The following is a 20,815-nucleotide window of genomic DNA, read 5'->3' as shown; positions in this document are numbered from 1 at the left end:
CTGTAGGCGGGCGAAATAGACTGACCATTCTTCCTTAGCTGGATCAAAAGCAGAGAACGGAGGAATTGCTGAGGGCTGTGTAGAAACAGAAAGAGTTTGCATAGCTGTGAGCAACGCCGCTTGTTGTTGTTGCATGAATTGCTGTTGTTGCTGCTGTATAGCTTGCAATACAGCAGCGAGCTGCTCGGCTGTAGCCATGTTGAGATGCGTGAGAGAAAAGAACTTGTCTAGCAGCGTGTACTGAGCTGGCTGTAGGCGAGACCTTCACCGGAACAGCTGGGAGTGTGTGAGAGAGCAAGCAAGCTGAAGCGTGCCGAACAGGTGCTGCGAGCGAGAGAGAGCCTTGGAATGTCGGCTGACTGTCCGTAGTTCGAAGGAGGCTAATAGTTGCACTGTAGAAAAGGCTAATGGCTGGTAGAGGCCATACAGGTTCCAATGTGGAGTGGTGATAGTTATGGAGTATAGTGTCACTGTGCCAATGAGTGGACGATATCCTGTAAGAGTTTGTTGCCCTGTCGCGAATGAGTTGACGACAGAATGTAATCAGTTTTGTACCTCGTTTCAAATGAGTGGGCGACACATTGACCACTGTTTGACTTCGTCGCCAATGTGTTGGTGGCAGATGGCACGTAGTTTTTTTTTTTTTTTTCTTTTACCTCGTCGCCAATGAGTTAGCAAAGTAGATGATTAATCTTGAGAGAGTTTCTGTTTTTATACACTATGTACACTCTGAATGTATTTACACTCACTGCTATCTTGAAAAGATAGTTCTTGGGAAAGATATAGTTCGTGATAGTTGAAAACTATCATTTGCACTAGCATAGATTAGCTAAGAGAGTTCCTTCTAACTTGAAGTGTCTGAGTTCATAAGCTTCTACTAAATGAAAGCTATGTTCACAATTAGAGAATCTAATGTGTGTGTCGGAGCTTGAGTGAGCTTGGGGATGTGTGGCATACAACATCGGGGCTCGACATGGATGAAGGAACGGGAAAGTGGAGTAGTGACCTGAGGTGAAACCTCATACTACCAGAATTCCGTCCACCTGGTCGAGACACATTTTTAAGAGGAATAGCCTCCGTGTTCGACGTTCAGCGTATTCTGGAGCAGGACACTAGGGAGAATCCAGATGAGTGACAGATAGGGAGCTCCTTATATACTGCACACGACGTAACAGACACGCGCACTGAAGACTGCGCGTCGAATCTCGAATGATCCACGCTTGCGTGCGTGCGGCTGGCTGGCGCTGAGCGAAGAGAGCGGAGGACATACAACAAATACATCTGTTTTTCTTGGAAAAATTGTGGATCCATCAGGGAAATTTTAATTTTAGAATGTACAGTGCAAGTTATTATTGTGAGATTTTCAGCATGTCTATGTTTCTCCCTTCCAGTCGTGCAGTTTCCTTTCATGTTGATTCGATTTTGTGGCATTTTGATACTGATTGACTTTTGATTTGTGTTTCTAACATGGGGAAGAGAAGTCATTCTTCTCTCTCTGTACTACCTTATCACAATGTGAATAAAGGCAATTTTTTTTTGTTGGGTTCCTTTGGTATTGTTTGGCACAGTGACACTCATTGTCATACAAAAAGACCATTTCTCTTCACTGTGGCTTAAAATTTAAGATGTTGACATCCTATGTAAAAAAAATTTCCCAGCCATAATACACTCCATTTCATAAAAATGGCATTTTCATCATTGTGTATTGACATCATGTACAGTACTGTGTTCTAGCTGTTCTTATTTAACTTGTGAAAACCTATTATCATTTTTAGCCAAAAAAACCTTTACAAATTTGTTGGCTGCTTAAAGTATGGTTCTTTGTTTTTTTAAGTTCTGGATGTTTCATTTGAACACTGATGATTTGATACACTGCTCTTTTTATAGATCTTAACATTATTGATCACCACAAGTTTAAAAATAGAATAAATGTGCTTAAATTATACTGTACATGGATGTTACTTATGCTAGGCAAATTTGGTTGTAATCCAGAGTTTCCTTGCACCGAATCTCCTGAATTGGATCCCATATGTCCCAGATGAATGCTGCTGCAAGTTACCCCTCTCTCTGACTTAACTATCACTCTTCCTTTGACAGAACAGCTTTCAACACTAAATGTTACAGATGTCCTCTACCCGTCTCATACTTCATACTACTGCAGGCATGTTCAATAGCAGCAAAGAGCAAGCAACAGTTGGTTAAATAAATGGGCACAAATAATCCTACTTCTAAGATAGTGATGGTAAATTGTTCAAATTTATGTTCCTAATACATTAGGAGCTCGGTCTATAGCAATTTATTGCTGTAACCCTCGTGTGATCTGGCTGCCAAAGCACTAAAACAAGTACCAAAATTGAATATTCATCCAAAGGAGGTGAAATTTCAAAGGCTTTCTTTACCATGAACAGCTCCATCATGATCATGTAATTTGAATAAGTCAGACTTAAATATTCAGCAAAGAGACAAAAACTAGTGAACAGGAAGTGTATCATGTTCCAGCAGGACTACACAAGGTCTCATATTTCCCCAGATAGCTACAGAAAGCTGCACAATACTGCACAGGATGTCTAAACTCTTTCATCATGTTGATTGAATATTTCACTATCGACTGTGCCGAATTCTCTGAATTAATAATCATTTAGTGATTTCAGTGCTGTTAAAAGGTACTTAATTCAATGTAGATAGAAGTTTAAAGTTGCTGGAAGAATTAATTGAGGTCATTAACAAAATGGAGGATACATTGATGATTCAAGATTTATTTAATTTCATTTTTTATTTCCAGTTAAATAAATTGTTTGTGCATCCAGACAAAATAAAATATCAGATCCTAAGGAAGAGAAGAGGTGATGGAACTAGAGCTAACTGTGATGGGGAGTGATAGAAATACTTGCAAAACTTAAAGGCTATATATATGTGCAGAAGGATGTCTCTAATGGACTCACACTGAGCATAAATCCAAGGAAAAGAATTGTCAGCTGTTAAGAATTTAATTTATCGAATTGAAATGATGCAATTTATTCAGTACCATAGTACACCAATTGTTGGATATGTGCTCCATTAGCCTGCAGACATGTATTGTAGGGGGAGGTGATATTCCAGTTTACTCTTTGCAGTTCAGTCTCTGGGATTTTCAAAATTTCACTATGAATGGCATTTTCATCTCAGCTTATGTGCAACAGTTGATTCAGCACACTTCGACTTTTAAATTATCCTACAGGTACAAGTCATAAGATGTTAAATTGGAAACTGGCCACAAACCTACTCTAGTTATTCTGTAGCTTGGAAATGTTACACACTCTATTCTTTGAATTATGTTAACTGTAGCTCCATCTGGTTGGAAATATCCAAGCATCCTTCCCCCTGAAGCCAGTAGTGAGAAAAGCCTGTTAAAAATGAATGCAAAGTTAATTGTATGTTGAAATAAATTGGCCTTCTAAATTTTATTCATGCACAAGTCCACTAAATACCAATTTGTTGGTTATGGAAAAACGTTTCACGAATTAATGTCGGTTATCATGTGGCCAGGACTGGTTATTTTGGGAATTTAAAAGTTCATGAAAGTGGAACCACAGCTTAGCTTATCACTAAACAGCACTCTCAGGGTTTAATCTGCCACTGTTAAATGAATGAAAGAATCAGATATAGTAACATATTCTCAATGAAGCCTGTTTATATGGAAAATTTCATCTATTGAATTCATTCCTATCTTAGCCTTTATCTCTTCATTATTATCTTCTGCCATTATTCTAACCATTTAATACCTGCAAGCATTTTCATTACTTTCATGTCCATTATCTCCAGCTTACAAATAACATGTCTGAGTCCAGTTTTCAATCCCATACAACAGTGGCGTTGCCCACTTCGTATGCTAATGCACTCCAGGAACACGAACATGTCTAGCTGGCACTTTGGCTATCCACCACCACTCTGTAACTTGGTGAAAGTTTGTTAGATGAACATTTGTTGTTAGTCGCATCAGTCAAGGGGTGAGTGGAAGGTGTGTTTGTAGGGAAATTGGTCTGATGGAACAAAACCTGCATTCACAGCCTTCATCATCAAATGTAATATGGTGACAAAAGTAATTACATATTTTATAATAACTACACTTTGCATACAGGCACATGTATTGATTCATTTCAACAAAAACTGTGTGGCCTGAGATGTCATTTTATTTACATTTGGACTGTACAGTATGTTGTATGTTTGGAATAAGGGCTTGCGGTACAGTCAGCACAGAGTTTCACTAGTTAAAGTTTGTTAAACCCACACGATGGCACAACCTGATTAGTTTCATAACAGAAAGAACATCATTTACATAAAGAGATCGAATTGAACATTGAAAGAACTTAAGCAGCTTGCTTGTTCTGTCAAGGATACTGCTGTTGAGAAAGCATTTTATTACAACCGTGTTCATTTTGGGATTAGAGAAATATATTCTTGAGCCAGGTCTATCAGCTCAAGTTGGAAGTAAAGGGGGAACATTATCAGCCAGAATTGAGAAAGGTCTGATAAATTAATCAAAATCAGTCTTAGCCCATCAAAGTCATGAAACCTCTTTGAAGACAGACTGACTGAAAGGCTGTCAAGGTGACTGTGCTACAGTTGCACGGCGAGAGTGCTTACCTTTCCCTCCTCCTCTCCATTTGACACATATCCACATCTGCACTTGACATGCAAGACAGGAGTGCAGCCAGAGTGCTCATTCCTCTATGGTATGCACTAGCCAGCATCTTGATATCTGTGCTAGGTACCAATTGATGATCCCAACCTAGCACATGAGGGCAAAACACTGGCCACCAGGAATGAGTTAGCTGGAAAATTTATAATGTCCATTAACGGACCATTTATATTGCTATTATAAATGTACTCATTCGGGACAAATATTTCAGATTCCCTATGGGAATCAACATCTATGTCATTCCACTCCTGAACCGGTCGAATGGCTGTAAACAGGCTATGGATTTTCATTTTCAATATATATGTTTGTCCTAGAATATGTAGCATGGTGAAAATCATAGTTTGTTTTGTGGAGAAATAATGGAAGAGGTGCATCTATTGAGAGTATGTAGGGAAACTGCTGCACTTAGAGGTAAATATGTAGCATTGTTTTAATTATAGGACAAAAATAAAAGTGATAATTTTGTAGAATGTATATAGTCATTATTATATTTAAGTATAACATTTAATGTAGTAACAAACAAATAGTTGTAAAAAGGAATAATTTAGTGCATGTATAAAATAAATGGATTGGGATAAATGAATGGTCTCTTCCCTAGTTTCAGGCAATCTGAAATTAGGGGATGGGAGTATTCTATTCTTAAAGATGGCATTACTGCTACAGTTACAAAAAATAACCTATCAATAATGGATATATAAGAGCTGGTTATGAATATTAGATAGCAGCTCTTTCTTCCTCTCTATCTTTTCCTGAAATTTCTGTTATTTACTCCATATGTTCAGAGTGCAATTAAAATAAAATGTCATACAGTATGCTCAAGGTCTCTGGCATAGTTAATTACAGTTATATTCACATTTTATTTGGTACATCTTAGGTCTGTATTAAAGCTCAAGATTTTGTTCTCTCTCAGGATAAACCTATATTTAGTTCTCAATACAGGAGATAACTAAAATATCTGTTTTTGAGTGCCTCCGTAGTTTCATTCATTGTGTTTATTGCATTAGTTAATGTTAGTTTGTGTGATCTTTCTTACTCAATGCTTGATGCTTTTATTGTTAAGTCAAATACACTGTACTTAATATTGTTATTGCTTGTCATGGTCCAAAAATGAGGTGGTTAATCATAGTCAAACTTTGTTAAAACTAGATACTTCAGTGGGGAGTTCATCAGGCTCACAAGCAGCCAGTGACCTGAAAATTGGTGAAAGAGTCATCGTAATGAGTACTCTTGGATCGAAAACTGGGGTTTTGAGATACATTGGCACAACAGATTTTGCTCCTGGAGAATGGTGTGGCGTGGAACTTGATGACCCTCTGGGAAAGAATGATGGATCGGTTGGCGACACGAGGTAACTTACTAGAGTACTCTAAACAGCTTTAATCTTCTAGTCATTTCTGTATTTCTACTAGCTGATGAAAATCAGATGTGATACCAGTATCAGTTTTGAAAGTACATTCTTATATTTGTTCATAATTTCCATACTTAGGTACCTCACACAGTTTTCAAATTCTTGTTGAGATATTTTTATATAATAAAAGTAATTACCTTTGTTGGTTCTATGGTACATATTAAGAATGCTGTCAAAACAATGTTCCAAATGTGTTTTGGAGTACAGAAACCAAGATACTGCTCTTGTTTCCATTCTGACTCTGCATACTTTCAGTGAATTATGAAGCTCTAGTTGAGGGTGAGCATCAAATGGCTCCATGGCAGTCTGTTCCAGATATTCTTTACTTGTGCATTTGTATTGTCTTCCTTTTTTTCTTTCAATGTTAGGGCTCATAGTCCTTTTGTACACTTAACCACATCACTGTACACTAAAAAGGATGAAGAATATTGAATATAAAACTAATTTGTATTACAAATTCAAAATATATGCAATGTAAGAACCACTTTATACTAATATGTACATATCATTAGTCAAATTACTAATATACTGAAATTAATGAATATTAACTATCTAATTTTTACATGCATACATCATTTACTCATCATGATTCACGCCATTGATTTATCGTCCCTTAAGAATTAATACCGCGTAACTGACAAAACTCAGCGTTTACAAGAGAGACAAAAAACTGTTTATTTTTAAAATAATACAAAATAATAGTTATTTTTGGATATTATGATGTAAATTCTTCACTGGATATTCAGATACTGCTATTAAATTAACTTTATTTTGTGTAATCCGTAGCGTCAGTTACGCGTTATTGGATCTGTTAAATTTTTAGAAAACAGTGAGTTACGCGGTATTGGATTACATAAGAAAATTATAAAACCTAATTGTTTAAATATTTTTATTCCAGTTTTACCATTAAATTTAAATTATAACCTTAAAATACAAAATTACAACATCCTTGATTTTTATAGTACCCAAATCGGGCCACATCAACTATGATCATGAATCACAATACCTTGTATTCATTCTTACGAGCATGGAATGTTCTCGTAATAGGAGTGGCAGTCTTTAGGAATTACACTTTTGTGTTGCTGAAGATGATCTCATTTTGTACTCTTGATCTTTAATATAAATAACGTTATTGGATTTACGTCCCACTAACTAATTTTACGGTCTTCGGAGACGCCAAGGTGCCGGAATTTAGTCCCGCAGGAGTTCTTTTGCGTGCCAGTAAATATACCGACACGAGGCTGTCGTATTTGAGCACCTTCAAATACCACCGGACTGAGCCAGGACTCTTGATCTTTAAACGCTCTTGGTAAAGTTTTGGAAGCTCTTGTTCACCTACTGGTCTAGGTCTCCTGGGCATCTGCACAAAATCAACCACAAAATCCAATTTGTAGAAAAGACTCCTGTTGGATTGTATTTAATAACTTTAAGATCCATAACAGTTGGGTCATAAGCTTTTCATCTGAGACAAATGGAATCATAAATCCATTAATATTTTACTGCATAATTGGTGAAGATTGAGTAGTCGAGATAAACTGCATTGTATGGTTGGGGTTTTCCTCGTGCTTCTTTTGACACTGATGCATATTGGCTGGAAAGTGCGATTTCACAGTTCTTTAACTTACATTCAATTGCACTATGGACTGAGTCACTTTCCATTTGGGTGTGAGTATTTTCTAGGAGTTTCTGGAAAATCGCAACTCCAGTTTTCTCGGCTAGCTTTAACAAACCATTAGACATCACCACGTTCCCATTTTGGTAGGTACATCTGTCAGAATACAATATGATAGGAACTCGTGACTTTTCCAACTGCTTGATTATTGTATTGATTATGGAAGAGGCAAACAAAGACTGAAGCCAATAGCTCAGCTTGACTTTCATCGAACCAATAACATGTTACATCATGGGTTCCTAATTTACATACAGTAAAGTTATGTACGGCAAGCTTTGTTTTACAAGTTTAAAATCTCATTATAAAACCGTATTGGATTTCAGAATAAGAAATTATTATATTAATATAACCACCTTTCCAATACACAATGTCCTTTATATTTAGGATAAAACCATTTAATTACAAGTAGGACATGTTTCACTCAATCTTAGTGAGCATCATCAGCTATAGGTAACATAATCCATGGTGGGTCAGGGCCCTGTGGTACATATAACGAAAAAACGTCTAATATACATTGATAAAATATGAATTTTAACAATTTAAAAATAATCAATAAGATTATATTATGTCTATTAAAACAATTATTGATCATTAAAATTGCTTAAAATGTAAACGGGAATGAATGACATGAAATGTTTAGTATGTAGTGATTAAATGTTCGTATAAATCAATGACCATAATAATCTTCGCTCAATTGCATTAGACTGTTTATAATTAAAAACAGTTATTAACATAAGGGTGAGCTCTTGTAATGAACTATGATGTTGTTTTTTAAAATAAACATCATGAGGAATGCTAAAATCACATATATTGGTTGAAAAACGAACTGCACTGATGATAAAACGTCGTCTGGATCGGCGTAAATAACCTTATGGGACTTCCTCGCGTTGTGTTTCAAACATTATTTTGTGTAGTAGTGTGTTAATATTGGGCTTCTAATGGAGAACTACTGATCTCGTAGGTGAAATAATATAAATCGGGTGTATCCCGTGTGTGAATTGAGGGGAGATTAGTCCTTTGGTTGTTTACTGAGGTTTGCTGGTTTCACATATTTCATAGGCTTAAATGGCATAAATCGGTCAACTGATGGGGTATTTGATCAGTGAACATAAAGCTGGAGATGTAAGCATCAAAGAGTGAGGATGTTAAATTAGTGATGGCTGATGATGTTATTATCACTAAGCTGAACCTTTGATGTTTGCGATTACGAGCGTAGTCCATGAGTTAAAAGTCACCGATGAAATAGCGAAATAAGAGAGAAAAGGAACCAGAGCAGAAGATATACGCAGGAAATCAGAAGGCATACTCTAACGAGTGGAGTTAAACAGGGGACATACGGTGTATACTCGCGTATTCCCTGTATATTAAATCACATGTAATTTATGCAGTTGAATATTTGGTCTATTTTTCTGTGCAGAAACTGCCCAAATTGTGATAAAGTTGGTGTTGTCATGGTGCACTGAAAGTTGCAGAATTTATTTATCTCAGTTTACAAAATTAAGTTAAGAACATAGCTAAAAGGTTTTCAGAAGGGCACTAACACCCAACAGTGCCATTTACCCAATGGAATGGCATTAGGCTGTTGACTGTGGCTCCCTTCTCCTCATTCTGGAACTTGCAGAAGCTAAATACAAGGCGTGTTTTTTAAGAAAGTACCGCTTTGATATAGTAAAGAAAAGCAATGCAATTTTTTAAACAATTCTTTATTTTTACATGTAAGCCTGTGCCTTAAACTACTTTTCAAGGTAAGTTCTGTGCATATTAAGGCACTTGTCATATCTTGAAGCCAGCTTCTGAATTCCATCCTCATAGAAATCTGCCATCTGATGTGCCAACCACTGTCGTGTGCTTGTTTTTTGGTCATCATCATCATTACTAGGTGGGCAATAATTCCATTGTGAAGATTTATCTCCCATATGCAGTTATCAGACTGTGCCTCTTATAAGGGCTTCTGATAAGTTCACCTGCATACACCCCAGCGTCAGTGGGTAGGGTCTGACACATCCCACTCTGATGAGTCTAGTGTTAGACCTAAGACAAAACGCTGGTTAATAGAGCAAACGCCTGAAAAGCCTTACATCTGATATGTTTTTGACATTTTTGACATGCTCTATAGGTGAAAAATATCTAATTCCCTCCATGGGAATTTAGAATTTTTCAAGCGTTTGTTTTCTCGAACCATTGCATCAACTTTTTGCAGCATGTTTTCAGTGATGACAGAAGTCGCCCAATACCCTTCTCATCGTGGACATTAGTATGGTCTTCTTTAAATGCTCTAACCCATTTTCTTACCATTCCTTTGCTCATAGTGTGTTACCATACACTTCACTAATCTGCCAATTAATTTCAACAGCTTTTATGCCTTTTCCATTTAGAAAACTAATCACAGCACATACTTCACACTCAGCAGGACCATTAATTGCCAGAGGCATTTTCAATATGCACAAACAAACATAAATATGAGCAAATACTTCCATAATGGTGTATGTGGCTAGCCTCCAGATGTACGTACTGAGCATGCATGTTCTGAACGATGACCAAAGTGCTGCAGCAGCCATGTTTAAAAATGGTACTTACTTAAAAAACACACTTCGTTTAACTTACTTCAATTTATCAAAAATTTGAGGTTTAGAAAATTGTGTACACTGACATTCCACAAACAAAAAATCAGCTGTACCATTAATTTACTTCGTAGCTTTTGTGATCAATACCACTCTTTTTCTGCATCTACGATTTTAATATTATTAGATATCATGTTGAAAGTCAGTGTATTTAAAACCAGTTTTTAGCATACATTTCTTTTCTATGGTGCTATTGTTACTGTTCTTGGCAAAGCTTGAGTAATTCAGTAGGTTAGGAATTCCCAACTTACACATCGTCACATACTATTGTAAACAGTTTGCTGAGGATTGAAAAATAGCCAAAAATAGGGTTTTAAGCTATTAAGGTAGGTATGCAGCTACTCAAGTTTCTGATGTGCAGTATCGGTAAGATAAGATGCTATGGCATGTGGCATTTATATACAGGAATACACTCTGACTAAAATGCGGAGAATGCTTACTGTTCTTTAAAGAGATGACTTGGGTTCAGGTTCCTTTTACAGGAACTAGTTTTACATGGGGACAAACAAGTACACATAAGCATAAGTTTCTGCAATTTCAAGTTACAGAAGAATATTTTATATCTATAGAGCATTCCAACCTTAAATTGCAGTACAGCATAGATGGAGCACGCTGTTGCGAAACTGACTCGAGAAGATCACGCTCGAGTGTGACTCAAACAGGACGTCACTGTCCCACATTTTTTGTTTGTAATTTTAAGTTCATTCATTCATAAATTGATATTTGTAGGATGGTAAAATAAATACAACATACCTTAATCACTGTCATTGCTCTCAGACATTGGACGTACACCTTCTATCATTTCTGCAAGGCCTGATGTTCCCGCTTTGGATGAACTGGGTTCGGGAGATGAACTTGAGGATGATCCGGACGATGAAGAAAGTCTTATTAAAAACTGTTCATCATCGACATCGTCCTGCAATTTGTCTGCTTTCCACAAATCTCTTTCATTTTTCTAAACTTTGTTCACGTAATTTGTCCAATTGTCCACTGTAATGTTCTTATACGCAGCAGTTATTCAATTTTCCATGTAATTTTTCTTGAATGATATGTTATGATACCCGATGTAGTTTTTCACCTGGGACCACACCATCTCAGTAGGGTTTAACTCGCAGTGATCAGGTGGGAGACGTAGAATCTGCCGACCTGCTGCTTTTGCCATTTCATCTATTCTCTGCTTATCATACAGGGCCCTATACTGAGAAGCGATGTGCAACAATTCTTGCTTGAGCATCCCATTCTCAAAAGATATTTGTTTTTTACATAACCACTGTATGATGTCATCTTTTCGCCAAGAAGCCACCGGCAAAGGTTCAAACTTAAGGGAACGATAAGCGGCATTATCCAGCATGATCACGGCACTTTGGGAGTGTTCGGCAACGGTTGTTCCGAAAACCACTTCTCATAAATTTCACCAGTCATTTCCTCGTGGCCATCCGCCGTGTTTTTATGGCATAAAAATGTTAGTTCAGCATTTGGAACAAAACCATGTTCATTACCCGCGTGGACTAAGGCGAATCACGGTCCTCGGCTTTTCGGTGGCCTAAGTCCCGAACTCACCCCTTCAATGGTAGCCTGCCATGCACTCTTCACTGTCATATCCTTCCATTCTTTTGTCACTGTCTGCCCAATATTTACCCACGATTCATCTGTGTAAATTATAGCTTTATTTTGTACTCTCAAATGTTTTATCTGCCTGAGATATCTGTGCCTCCAGTTAATAATTTCATTGGTTTCAATGGTTTCAATGAAAGCTGCTTTATTACCCTATCTTAAATAACAGAAGCCTATATCATGTAAGAAACGATACAACGTAGTTTTGGAAAATCGTGGCCAAGGATCTTCTCCATTTACCTGACACAAAATCACGTTCAATGTCAGTGGTATGTTACCAAATAAAAGAGTGAACCACCCGACACACTCCACTTCGCACAGTTACATCATATTTAATTTTCCTTGCATTTTTCTGCTGTTCTTCTCCTTTTTGCTTTTTTTTGGCAGGAGTTCGCAAAGGATCATGTGTGTGTTCCTTCCAGCGACTGACTATTTTGTGTACACGTTTCTGCCTTTGTTCTTTGAACTACGGAATGTTTCTTTTTAATTTGACGATCCATTGTACATTCTTCTGCAATTTTTCTTTGAACTAAGATCCCCACATACGAGCACGAACTCACGAACCACACAAACGAAATACACTTTCCCTCAAGAATTGTACATATGTCACTGATATGTATTTAATCACTATTATACATACTACTGACAAAATGAGCACTGCACTGCATGCGACTGTCTGGAAATGTTAAAAGCGCATGTTTGGGTGATCACTACCGGTACTTCAGCCAGCCAGCCAAGTCGCGCGAAACCAAAAATCAAGGAGGCATTCTTCCTGTCACAAATTATGAACTAAGCAAGATAAGAACTTTGGAATTGTTTTCAAAATAACTTTCATATCTGAAGTCCATTTGCCTCGCTTTGACCCCCCCCCGATGGAAATTCAATAGGAAAGATGCTGGCCAGCGACTGACTTTTTCGTGTCTGCACATAAAAAACCCTGAACATGACTAAAATTAAATGCATATACTGCATTTTGTTATCATTTAAATTTAAGAATAAACTTATCTACATCGAGCTGAAATGTTTCTTTACCAGCAGTGAAAAAATTAGGAAAATAATGAATATAAAATAGGAGTTATGACATGATAAATTCTATGCAATGAAGATTTTGCATTTGGCGTTACTTTCCATTATATTACCATTTTCACACTAAATTATTTTTTACTTTTTTGTTAATGGCATCAAATGCACCTTGAAATTCTGTATATAACATGATATTCACCCATTTTAACTGATAACATTCTGATTTATGAATATTTGGCAAACCCGCTGCATTAGAGTAGGACAGTGCCACCCGCAAAACATGGGAGATGGAATTATCCCATTACTGCTGTACTGCATTTTAAGGTTGGAATGCTCTATAGACTTGAAATAGCCTTCAAGAAAAATTTGAGAAACAGGACTTCAACTTATAGATTATTGTGTATAAACTGTATGTATATTCCGTCTGGAAACTGAAATTCCTTCAAGATTTAAAACAAAATTCTAATTAGAGATTTTCGAATTATAGAAGTTTGACCGGATACAGGGTGGTCCACCTAAGTTTATCACGTCTAATATCTTCTGACTCATCGAAGGTAGCAATAGGCAGTTATAACCTAGTTGAATAATAAAAGGGACACATGAAAGAAAGTGCAATGTGTGTCTCAAGCTTTAATAATAAACACCAAGTAGTGACACCAAATTCTTTTCTAACTGATCTCACAACAGCATACAGTCTGTTGATATTGAACTCTTAACTTCCAAAAGAAGGACAACAAAGAAGGAACCTTGACCTATAAGGTTAAAAACTAATCCCACGTTCAAAGCAGACCGAAAAATGCATTGTCTGTAGCCAGATTGATTATGTTCTTTGCGACTATGAGCTGCTCAAACAGTTTGCTGATTGTGAAGTCATACCAGGTTTATACCAGGTTTCTGACCACAAGTCAAAGCTATGTTGTCATCTGCGTACTTAAGCCACCTTGTCAAAGAACATCAAATGGTTTAAGCTAAACGAGATGCAAACAGCCCAGCTGTTTAGTCAATGACATCAGGGCTTATACTGCCCACGGTCTGGAGGCAAATAACACCAACAGTCCAGACCATGTATGGCAACATTCCCAGAGTTACAGCACCAAGAAATCAAGCCAGTATCTGGGGGTCTCAAAAGGCAGACCGAAGATTGCCAAGGAAACGTGGTGGTGGAAAGGCAAAATCCAAGAAGTAGTTAACGAGGAAAAAACTGCTCTCAAGGAGTGGTGGAAGTTTAAGAACAGTGAAGATGGGTCCCACCTCAGAATGTGACACAGTAAAACCTCATAAATTCACAGTGCTTGGATGGACTTTGAATGATATGATTTCAAATTAACAGTCAATCCTGAATCTCTAATATTCTCTCAATGATCACATAATAATGTAACAACATTATTTTAACCCTGTAACAAACAACAGGGCACTGTTAAAAGCAAGAAATAACACAGATGCAAAGCACAGTATACAATAAACCACCTCATTTCCACAACATTATCAGTAACAAATAATCTCAATAGAAAGCTTAAGTTAATTATATGTCACCGTACGAACGTCATTCACATGTGTACAAGTTTAATCTAAACTCTGTCTTACAGAAGGGTCAAAAATGACAACTGAGGCAAAATTTGTAATCTTATGTACGCGATCAAAATCAGAATGCTATGAAGATTTCTGCAATTCCCATCTTGAGCGCATTTACAATAGTTGTTAGGTGGTTGAAGTTGTGTACAGACATTTTCATAAATCATTTTCATAGAATAATAAAAATTTACATTTCGAGAAAACATGGATAATCCAAAGTACATAGAACATGCTTGCCAGCAATGTTAGCATCAATCAGTTTAGCACAATTCAAATATCGGTCTTGGATCTCGACTCATGCGAACTCGTGAACTCTCAATAGCAGGTAGCTATATACTGTAATCTTGGAACAGGGTATGTAGTAACACAACTATGAAACAACATTATAGATCGCTAGTATTGCACCAACATAATGATAATTCACATTGATCGACAAAAGAGTAAAATTAATAAAACAGGATAAACACGATAAAATAAGTTTTCGTAGATGTAATCAAGGCAAGCAATGTGTGAACTAAATATGTCGGCCTACTGAATATAAAATGTCACTAATGAGAAGCTGTGCCAGTTTCTTCTTGCACACACTTCCTATGAACTTTATAATTTGGTTCATTGCTTTAATTAATGTAACATCGGTAGGACCCGGAAATTCATGCCCTAAAAATCAGGAAATATGCATGCACATATGCTCTTAAAAACGTGAAAATATGCTATAAATATGCATCATTAAATTGAAAGGATTAATGTCCCTTGGCAGTAGGAAAGATGAGTTAGTATTAAATTAATAAACTTCATGATTCTCTTAAGGTTGAAGCAGGAATGGTCCCATTGACAATGTTGACTGATGAAATGCAGCTCACAACTTTCACTTTCCACAAATTTTCAATTGAAAAACTTCATATGTTGTCTTGCAAAACATTTTTGTAACGTGATAAACGTGATAAGTCAGAGGAGGTTATTGGGGCTGTCATTAACTGCTATGCAGAAAGAGGCGAGTCTCTTGGCGTGACAGACAGTTTCCCTTTGAGAATGTTTCAAATATGGCAGATCTTACAAGTTATGATCTCATTATTTGCTCCATATTGAGTGACAATATAATATGATTAATGTAGACATCTGGCTAGTTTTTTGATGGCTGGTGGATTATGTAAAACTATGATAAATAAACTCGTGTCCTCATCCTGAGGTGGTGCAGCTCTTTTCAGGCACACCCCCATTGGAGGTGAGCTGCGTGTACCATTTGAACCACATTCCAGCCCTCCTACCATTCTTAAATTTCTGGCAGTACCGGGAATTGAACCCGGGCCCCCAAGGACGGCAGCTAATAACACTAACCGTTACGCTACGGAGGCGGACAAAACAATGATAATAAGTATACTTATTCTGCTAAAAAATAAGCATTGGTTTAAACTAAATAGCTATGTTTATAATTTGTTAAAAGACTTTGGCAGGTTTAATTGCTCAGTCTCTACTGTCCACTGGTGTGTTATTTCATTGTTGTTTGAACACGTAATCTTGAAGTCCCAATCTTTGTCCTTCCATTGGAATATTTCTAGCTAGGGTGTGACAATGAATAATGCATAATAATTCTGTTGAAAACATACATTTACACTTGATGAATAATTGATAAAATCAATTGTCATGTTTATATTGTAACAGGAACGCCCGTACTTCAGTATATCGGAGAGCATGAGGAACGACAAGGCGTGTACGGCCCATGCTAAGAGAGTAAGAGAGAAGGGTAGTGAAAGAAAAATTCATGATTAAGTGGATCCTTCAGTTTATTCAATAAATAGGCAAATAATTATGTCACCTTTTATAGCTGAATTGTAGATTTGTCCCTGAGGGCGTGAAGAGGACGTTGTCCCGCGGCGGCCGCGTCGTCTTGCGGTCAGCGTCGGCGTTGTCTTCCGTCGTTGGTGTTTGTATTAGTGTTGATGACTCGAACCAGAGGCAGGAACGGGGAAATGTGGAGCTTCCACATTTGACGTCATGGGGTACTGGTGTGACACTTCCCTATGGCGAAGCACGTCGAAATAGTTCCCACAGCAGCAAGGATAAAGTTAGAGTCACAGTTCGTATTTGGAATAATACGCAAATGAGACAATCTAGGATCTTCCGAGGTGCGGTGATCAAGCACTTCATAAAGAAAATCGAGTACAGTCTCTGCACTGTACTCCACCAGCATAATACATTTGTTGAAATAAATGACAGTCCAAGTTCCAGTACGTCGTGATTTTCAGATTATCACTGGCACTTAAGATCATAATGCAACACAGTTCAACGGATAGACACAATTAATGCAAGAACACAGTTTTAAACGAATTCAAAGCTGGCACAGTTTATGTGAGAACACAGTCTTTAAATGAATTCAGGCTGGCGAGAACACAGTCTTTAAACGAATTCAAGGCTGACACAATTAATGCAAGAACACAGTTCAAAGCTGGCACTGTTTATGTGAGAACACAGTCTTTAAATGAATTCAAGCTGGCGAGAACACAGTCTTTAAACGAATTCAAGGCTGACACAATTAATGCAAGAACACAGTTTTAAACGAATTCAAAGCTGGCACAGTTTATGTGAGAACACAGTCTTTAAATGAATTCAAGCTGGCGAGAACACAGTCTTTAAACGAATTCAAAGCTGACACAATTAATGCAAGAACACAGTTCAAAGCTGGCACTGTTTATGTGAGAACACAGTCTTTAAATGAATTCAAGCTGGCGAGAACACAGTCTTTAAACGAATTCAAGGCTGACACAATTAATGCAAGAACACAGTTCAAAGCTGGCACTGTTTATGTGAGAACACAGTCTTTAAATGGATTCAAGCTGGCGAGAACACAGTCTTTAAACGAATTCAAGTATACAGCCGGACCGAGAGACGAATTATGTCGCGACGTGCTTACTTGCACACACTCGCTGACTCACGGCTTACTGCCGACTCACTCCACTCTCTGCCTTCAGCACACTGCCGTCGCATACCGCACACTCTCTTTCTGCTTTACTGCAGGCTCTCTGCTTACATTCTGCCTTACCCCAGGCTGGCGACTCGCTTATATTTCGTTCATGCAGCAATGGAACACGAAGGAACCTTCTGCGTGACGTCGCTTGTCCTTGGCCGGTGTTCTGGAACGTCGCGAACTTGCTCGCAGTTCCATTATGCCTGTGCGCTCGGCGCAAGTTTTAAATGCTTACGGCCGGGTGTTAGCGAGCTTCTCTTAATAAAAGAATGAAACGTGAATGCTCGTAGGGTGTTACCGTTTCAATATCTTATTGGAAGACTAGCTGATGTACCCGTGCTTCGCTACGGGATTCTCAGGAAGACTGACTTGGTGGTTTTCCTAAGTGAATTCAGCATAGGTCATTACAAAAACGTCAGTAGGAATGTAGCGATTGAAAGCAATGTTATCGTATAAAATACTCGATCAAATGAAAAACCGCACACTTTCTCACTTTCAACGAACAGTACTACGGTGCCGATCTAAGAGTCCAAAGTTCCAGAGCTGGAATAACCAGGTCGCAGACTGCCATGAACACTCCTCTGTCATTATTTCGTTAAATATGCACACTACTCATTCCAATCAGTGCCTCAGAGTAGGGAATGAATAGCTCGAATACTATGATGTACCAGTGTGTTACGTACCCGATATATCAGAAAATGTATGAACCAGAGGAATGGCATGCTAAAGAAGAAAGTTATCTTACTTCCCAGCTACTTCCCGCCAATACACAGGGAAGGCTGTTACAGTCGGTACGATCAGGCGAGTTGCCCGTGTGGTTAGGGGCGTGTAGCTGTGAGCTTGCATCCGGGAGATAGTGGATTCGAACCCCACTGCCGGCAACCCTGAAGATGGTATTCCGTGGTTTCCCATTTTCACACCAGTCACACCAGGCTGTACCTTAAAGCCAAGGCCGCTTCCTTCACACCACTGTTCATTTCCTATCCCATCGTCGCCATAAGACCTACCTGTGTCGGTGCGACGTCAAGCAAATTAAAAAAACCTTGGTACGCTGCAGTAATCCTATCTATCGGGGATGAGAGGAAACAGAAGACAAAAAGCACATCACAACAAACAATGGTCAATGTAATGTTATTGTTGATAAAGTTTATGAGCTTTCTATATTGCAGGCCTTCGCATTAGTTTTCTTTCGACTCTGTGATATTAGGGTGTCTTACAAAATTATTGATATCATAGACTGTAGTTCCTTATTCTCAGACTTTACGTACCGATTTTCACTAAATTCTGTTTACCCATTTTCTCGTGACTCGGCGCTGATATGGACCTAGAAACAAAAATTCAAATTCATGAATATCTCTGATTATATGAGGTACGGTAACAATGTATAAGACATAAGTGATCGGAAATTTAATAACTTCTTACATAACTACTACGAACTTACAACATAACTAAAGTTATGTTAGTTATGTAGTATTTATCGTTACGACCACTAATAACATAAATAACTTATTTATTGAGAATTACATTTCAGGCCTTCCCCTAAACTACCATTTCACTCAACGTGAATAAAATAATTTCTAGCCTAGATTGCAGTGGTTCATCACCCGACATTACATGCCGATTTTCATTAAATTCTCTTCAGTCCTTTTCTATTGATGTGTGGACAGACAGACAGACAGACAGACAGACAGACAGACAGACAGACAGACAGACAGACAGACAGACAGACAGACAGACAGACAGACAGACAGACAGACAGACAGACAGACAGACAGACAGACAGACAGACAGACAGACAGACAGACAGACAGACAGACAGACAGACAAACAGAAATTACGGAAAAGTAAAGAAATGCATTTCCTTGTTACTGTGGACATGACAGATACAGAAATATCATTCATTTCAAATGCTGAGCAATGCACAGGCAAGACACTTATTTTATATATAGATTACATTTCAGGCCTTCCCCTAAACTACCATTTCACTCAGTGCGAATAACATTATTGATAGCCTAGATTATAGCGACCTATTCCCCGACTTGTATACCAATTTTTGTGAAGATACGGCCACTAATAAATTAAATATTTGACAATTAAATTTTAGGCCTTCCCCTAAACTACCATTTTTCTCAGCGTGTATAGCCTATATTGTAGCGACTTATTTCCCATCCTTGTCTAGCGATTTTCGTTAAGACACGACCACTAATAACATAAATATTTGAGAATTAAATTTCAAGCCTTCCCCTAAACTACCATTTCATTCAGCGTGATTAAAATAATTTGTAGCCTAGATTGTAGCGGTTCATCACCCAACTTTAGATTCTGATTTTCTTTAAATTCTCTTGAGCCGTTTTCTCGTGATGCGTGTACATACATACATACATACAGACAGACAGACAGACAGACAGAAATTACGGAAAAGTAAAAAATGCATTTTCTTGTTACTGTGGACATGACCGATACAGAAATACAATTATTTTCAAATTCTGAGCAATGTACAGACAAAACTCTTATTTTATATATATAGACATTGACTAGTTTTATTCTGCAGTCTTTAACCCCTCAGCGCCGACCTCTATACGTGGTATAGACCCTCTTTTCTTCCGTAGCCGCCGACCTCTATACGTCGTATAGACCCATACATGGTTTCACATTTACGACTATAGCGCGAAGAGTTTTGTAGTTATTAATATGCAAATTGTTTTGTTTCCAAGAAGACATTTTCAGGTTTATCAGTGTTGTGAATAAGAATTTAAAATCGTTATAATGTAGTTGTTTTTGCAAGGTTAATTATTTGTCAAGTAAGTCTAAGCACTAATTTCTGCTTTTTTTAAAAGTCTGTTTGTTTCATTCTTTCCCACAGAAGAAAATAAAGAAATGATGATCTGAGAAGTTTGTCTTTTCGCGTGATATCCTTTGCTATATTTGTACATTGGGAGTGCGGTTTATTTATTATATTCGTCTTTATTTCTCAGCTCGTAATATTTTCGTAACTCTCCACGAGCGCTCTGTGTAGGCAACAGCAAGTGCTGCTTTCTGTCATACGATACGAGAGCCAGTTGTTCATGGTACATATCTCGCTTGAAAGACTATGTCTCGACCTTTCATCTGAAATATGTATCGAGTTGATTTGTTTCGCATACAGTAAGTGTTATTCCCCTCATTCAGTTTCGTCCTGCTGCTTTCAGTCTTGCTGCAGCTTTATCAGTCCGTGTGGCGCGCCGCGCTCAGCCGTGGTTTGACTGACAGTAACGTGCTTGGAATA

General features: G+C 37.8%; 1 protein-coding gene across 10 annotated transcripts in view; it reads left to right on the top strand.

Moving 5' to 3' along the window:
* LOC136864525 (CAP-Gly domain-containing linker protein 1) overlaps positions 1–20,815 on the top strand; it is a 958,550-nt gene that overhangs the window by 493,566 nt on the left and 444,169 nt on the right. For all 10 annotated transcript variants that reach the window (XM_067141621.2, XM_067141618.2, XM_067141619.2 and 7 more), the window contains one exon: positions 5,825–6,026. In XM_067141621.2, the coding sequence (XP_066997722.2) occupies positions 5,825–6,026 (202 nt within the window). The remainder of the gene's footprint in view (positions 1–5,824; positions 6,027–20,815) is intronic.

Source organism: Anabrus simplex, chromosome 2 (genome assembly GCF_040414725.1).
Source record: "Anabrus simplex isolate iqAnaSimp1 chromosome 2, ASM4041472v1, whole genome shotgun sequence".
NCBI lineage: Eukaryota > Metazoa > Arthropoda > Insecta > Orthoptera > Tettigoniidae > Anabrus > Anabrus simplex.
The sequence above is the reverse complement of the archived record's forward strand: the minus strand, read 5'-3'. Positions and strand labels throughout refer to the sequence as shown.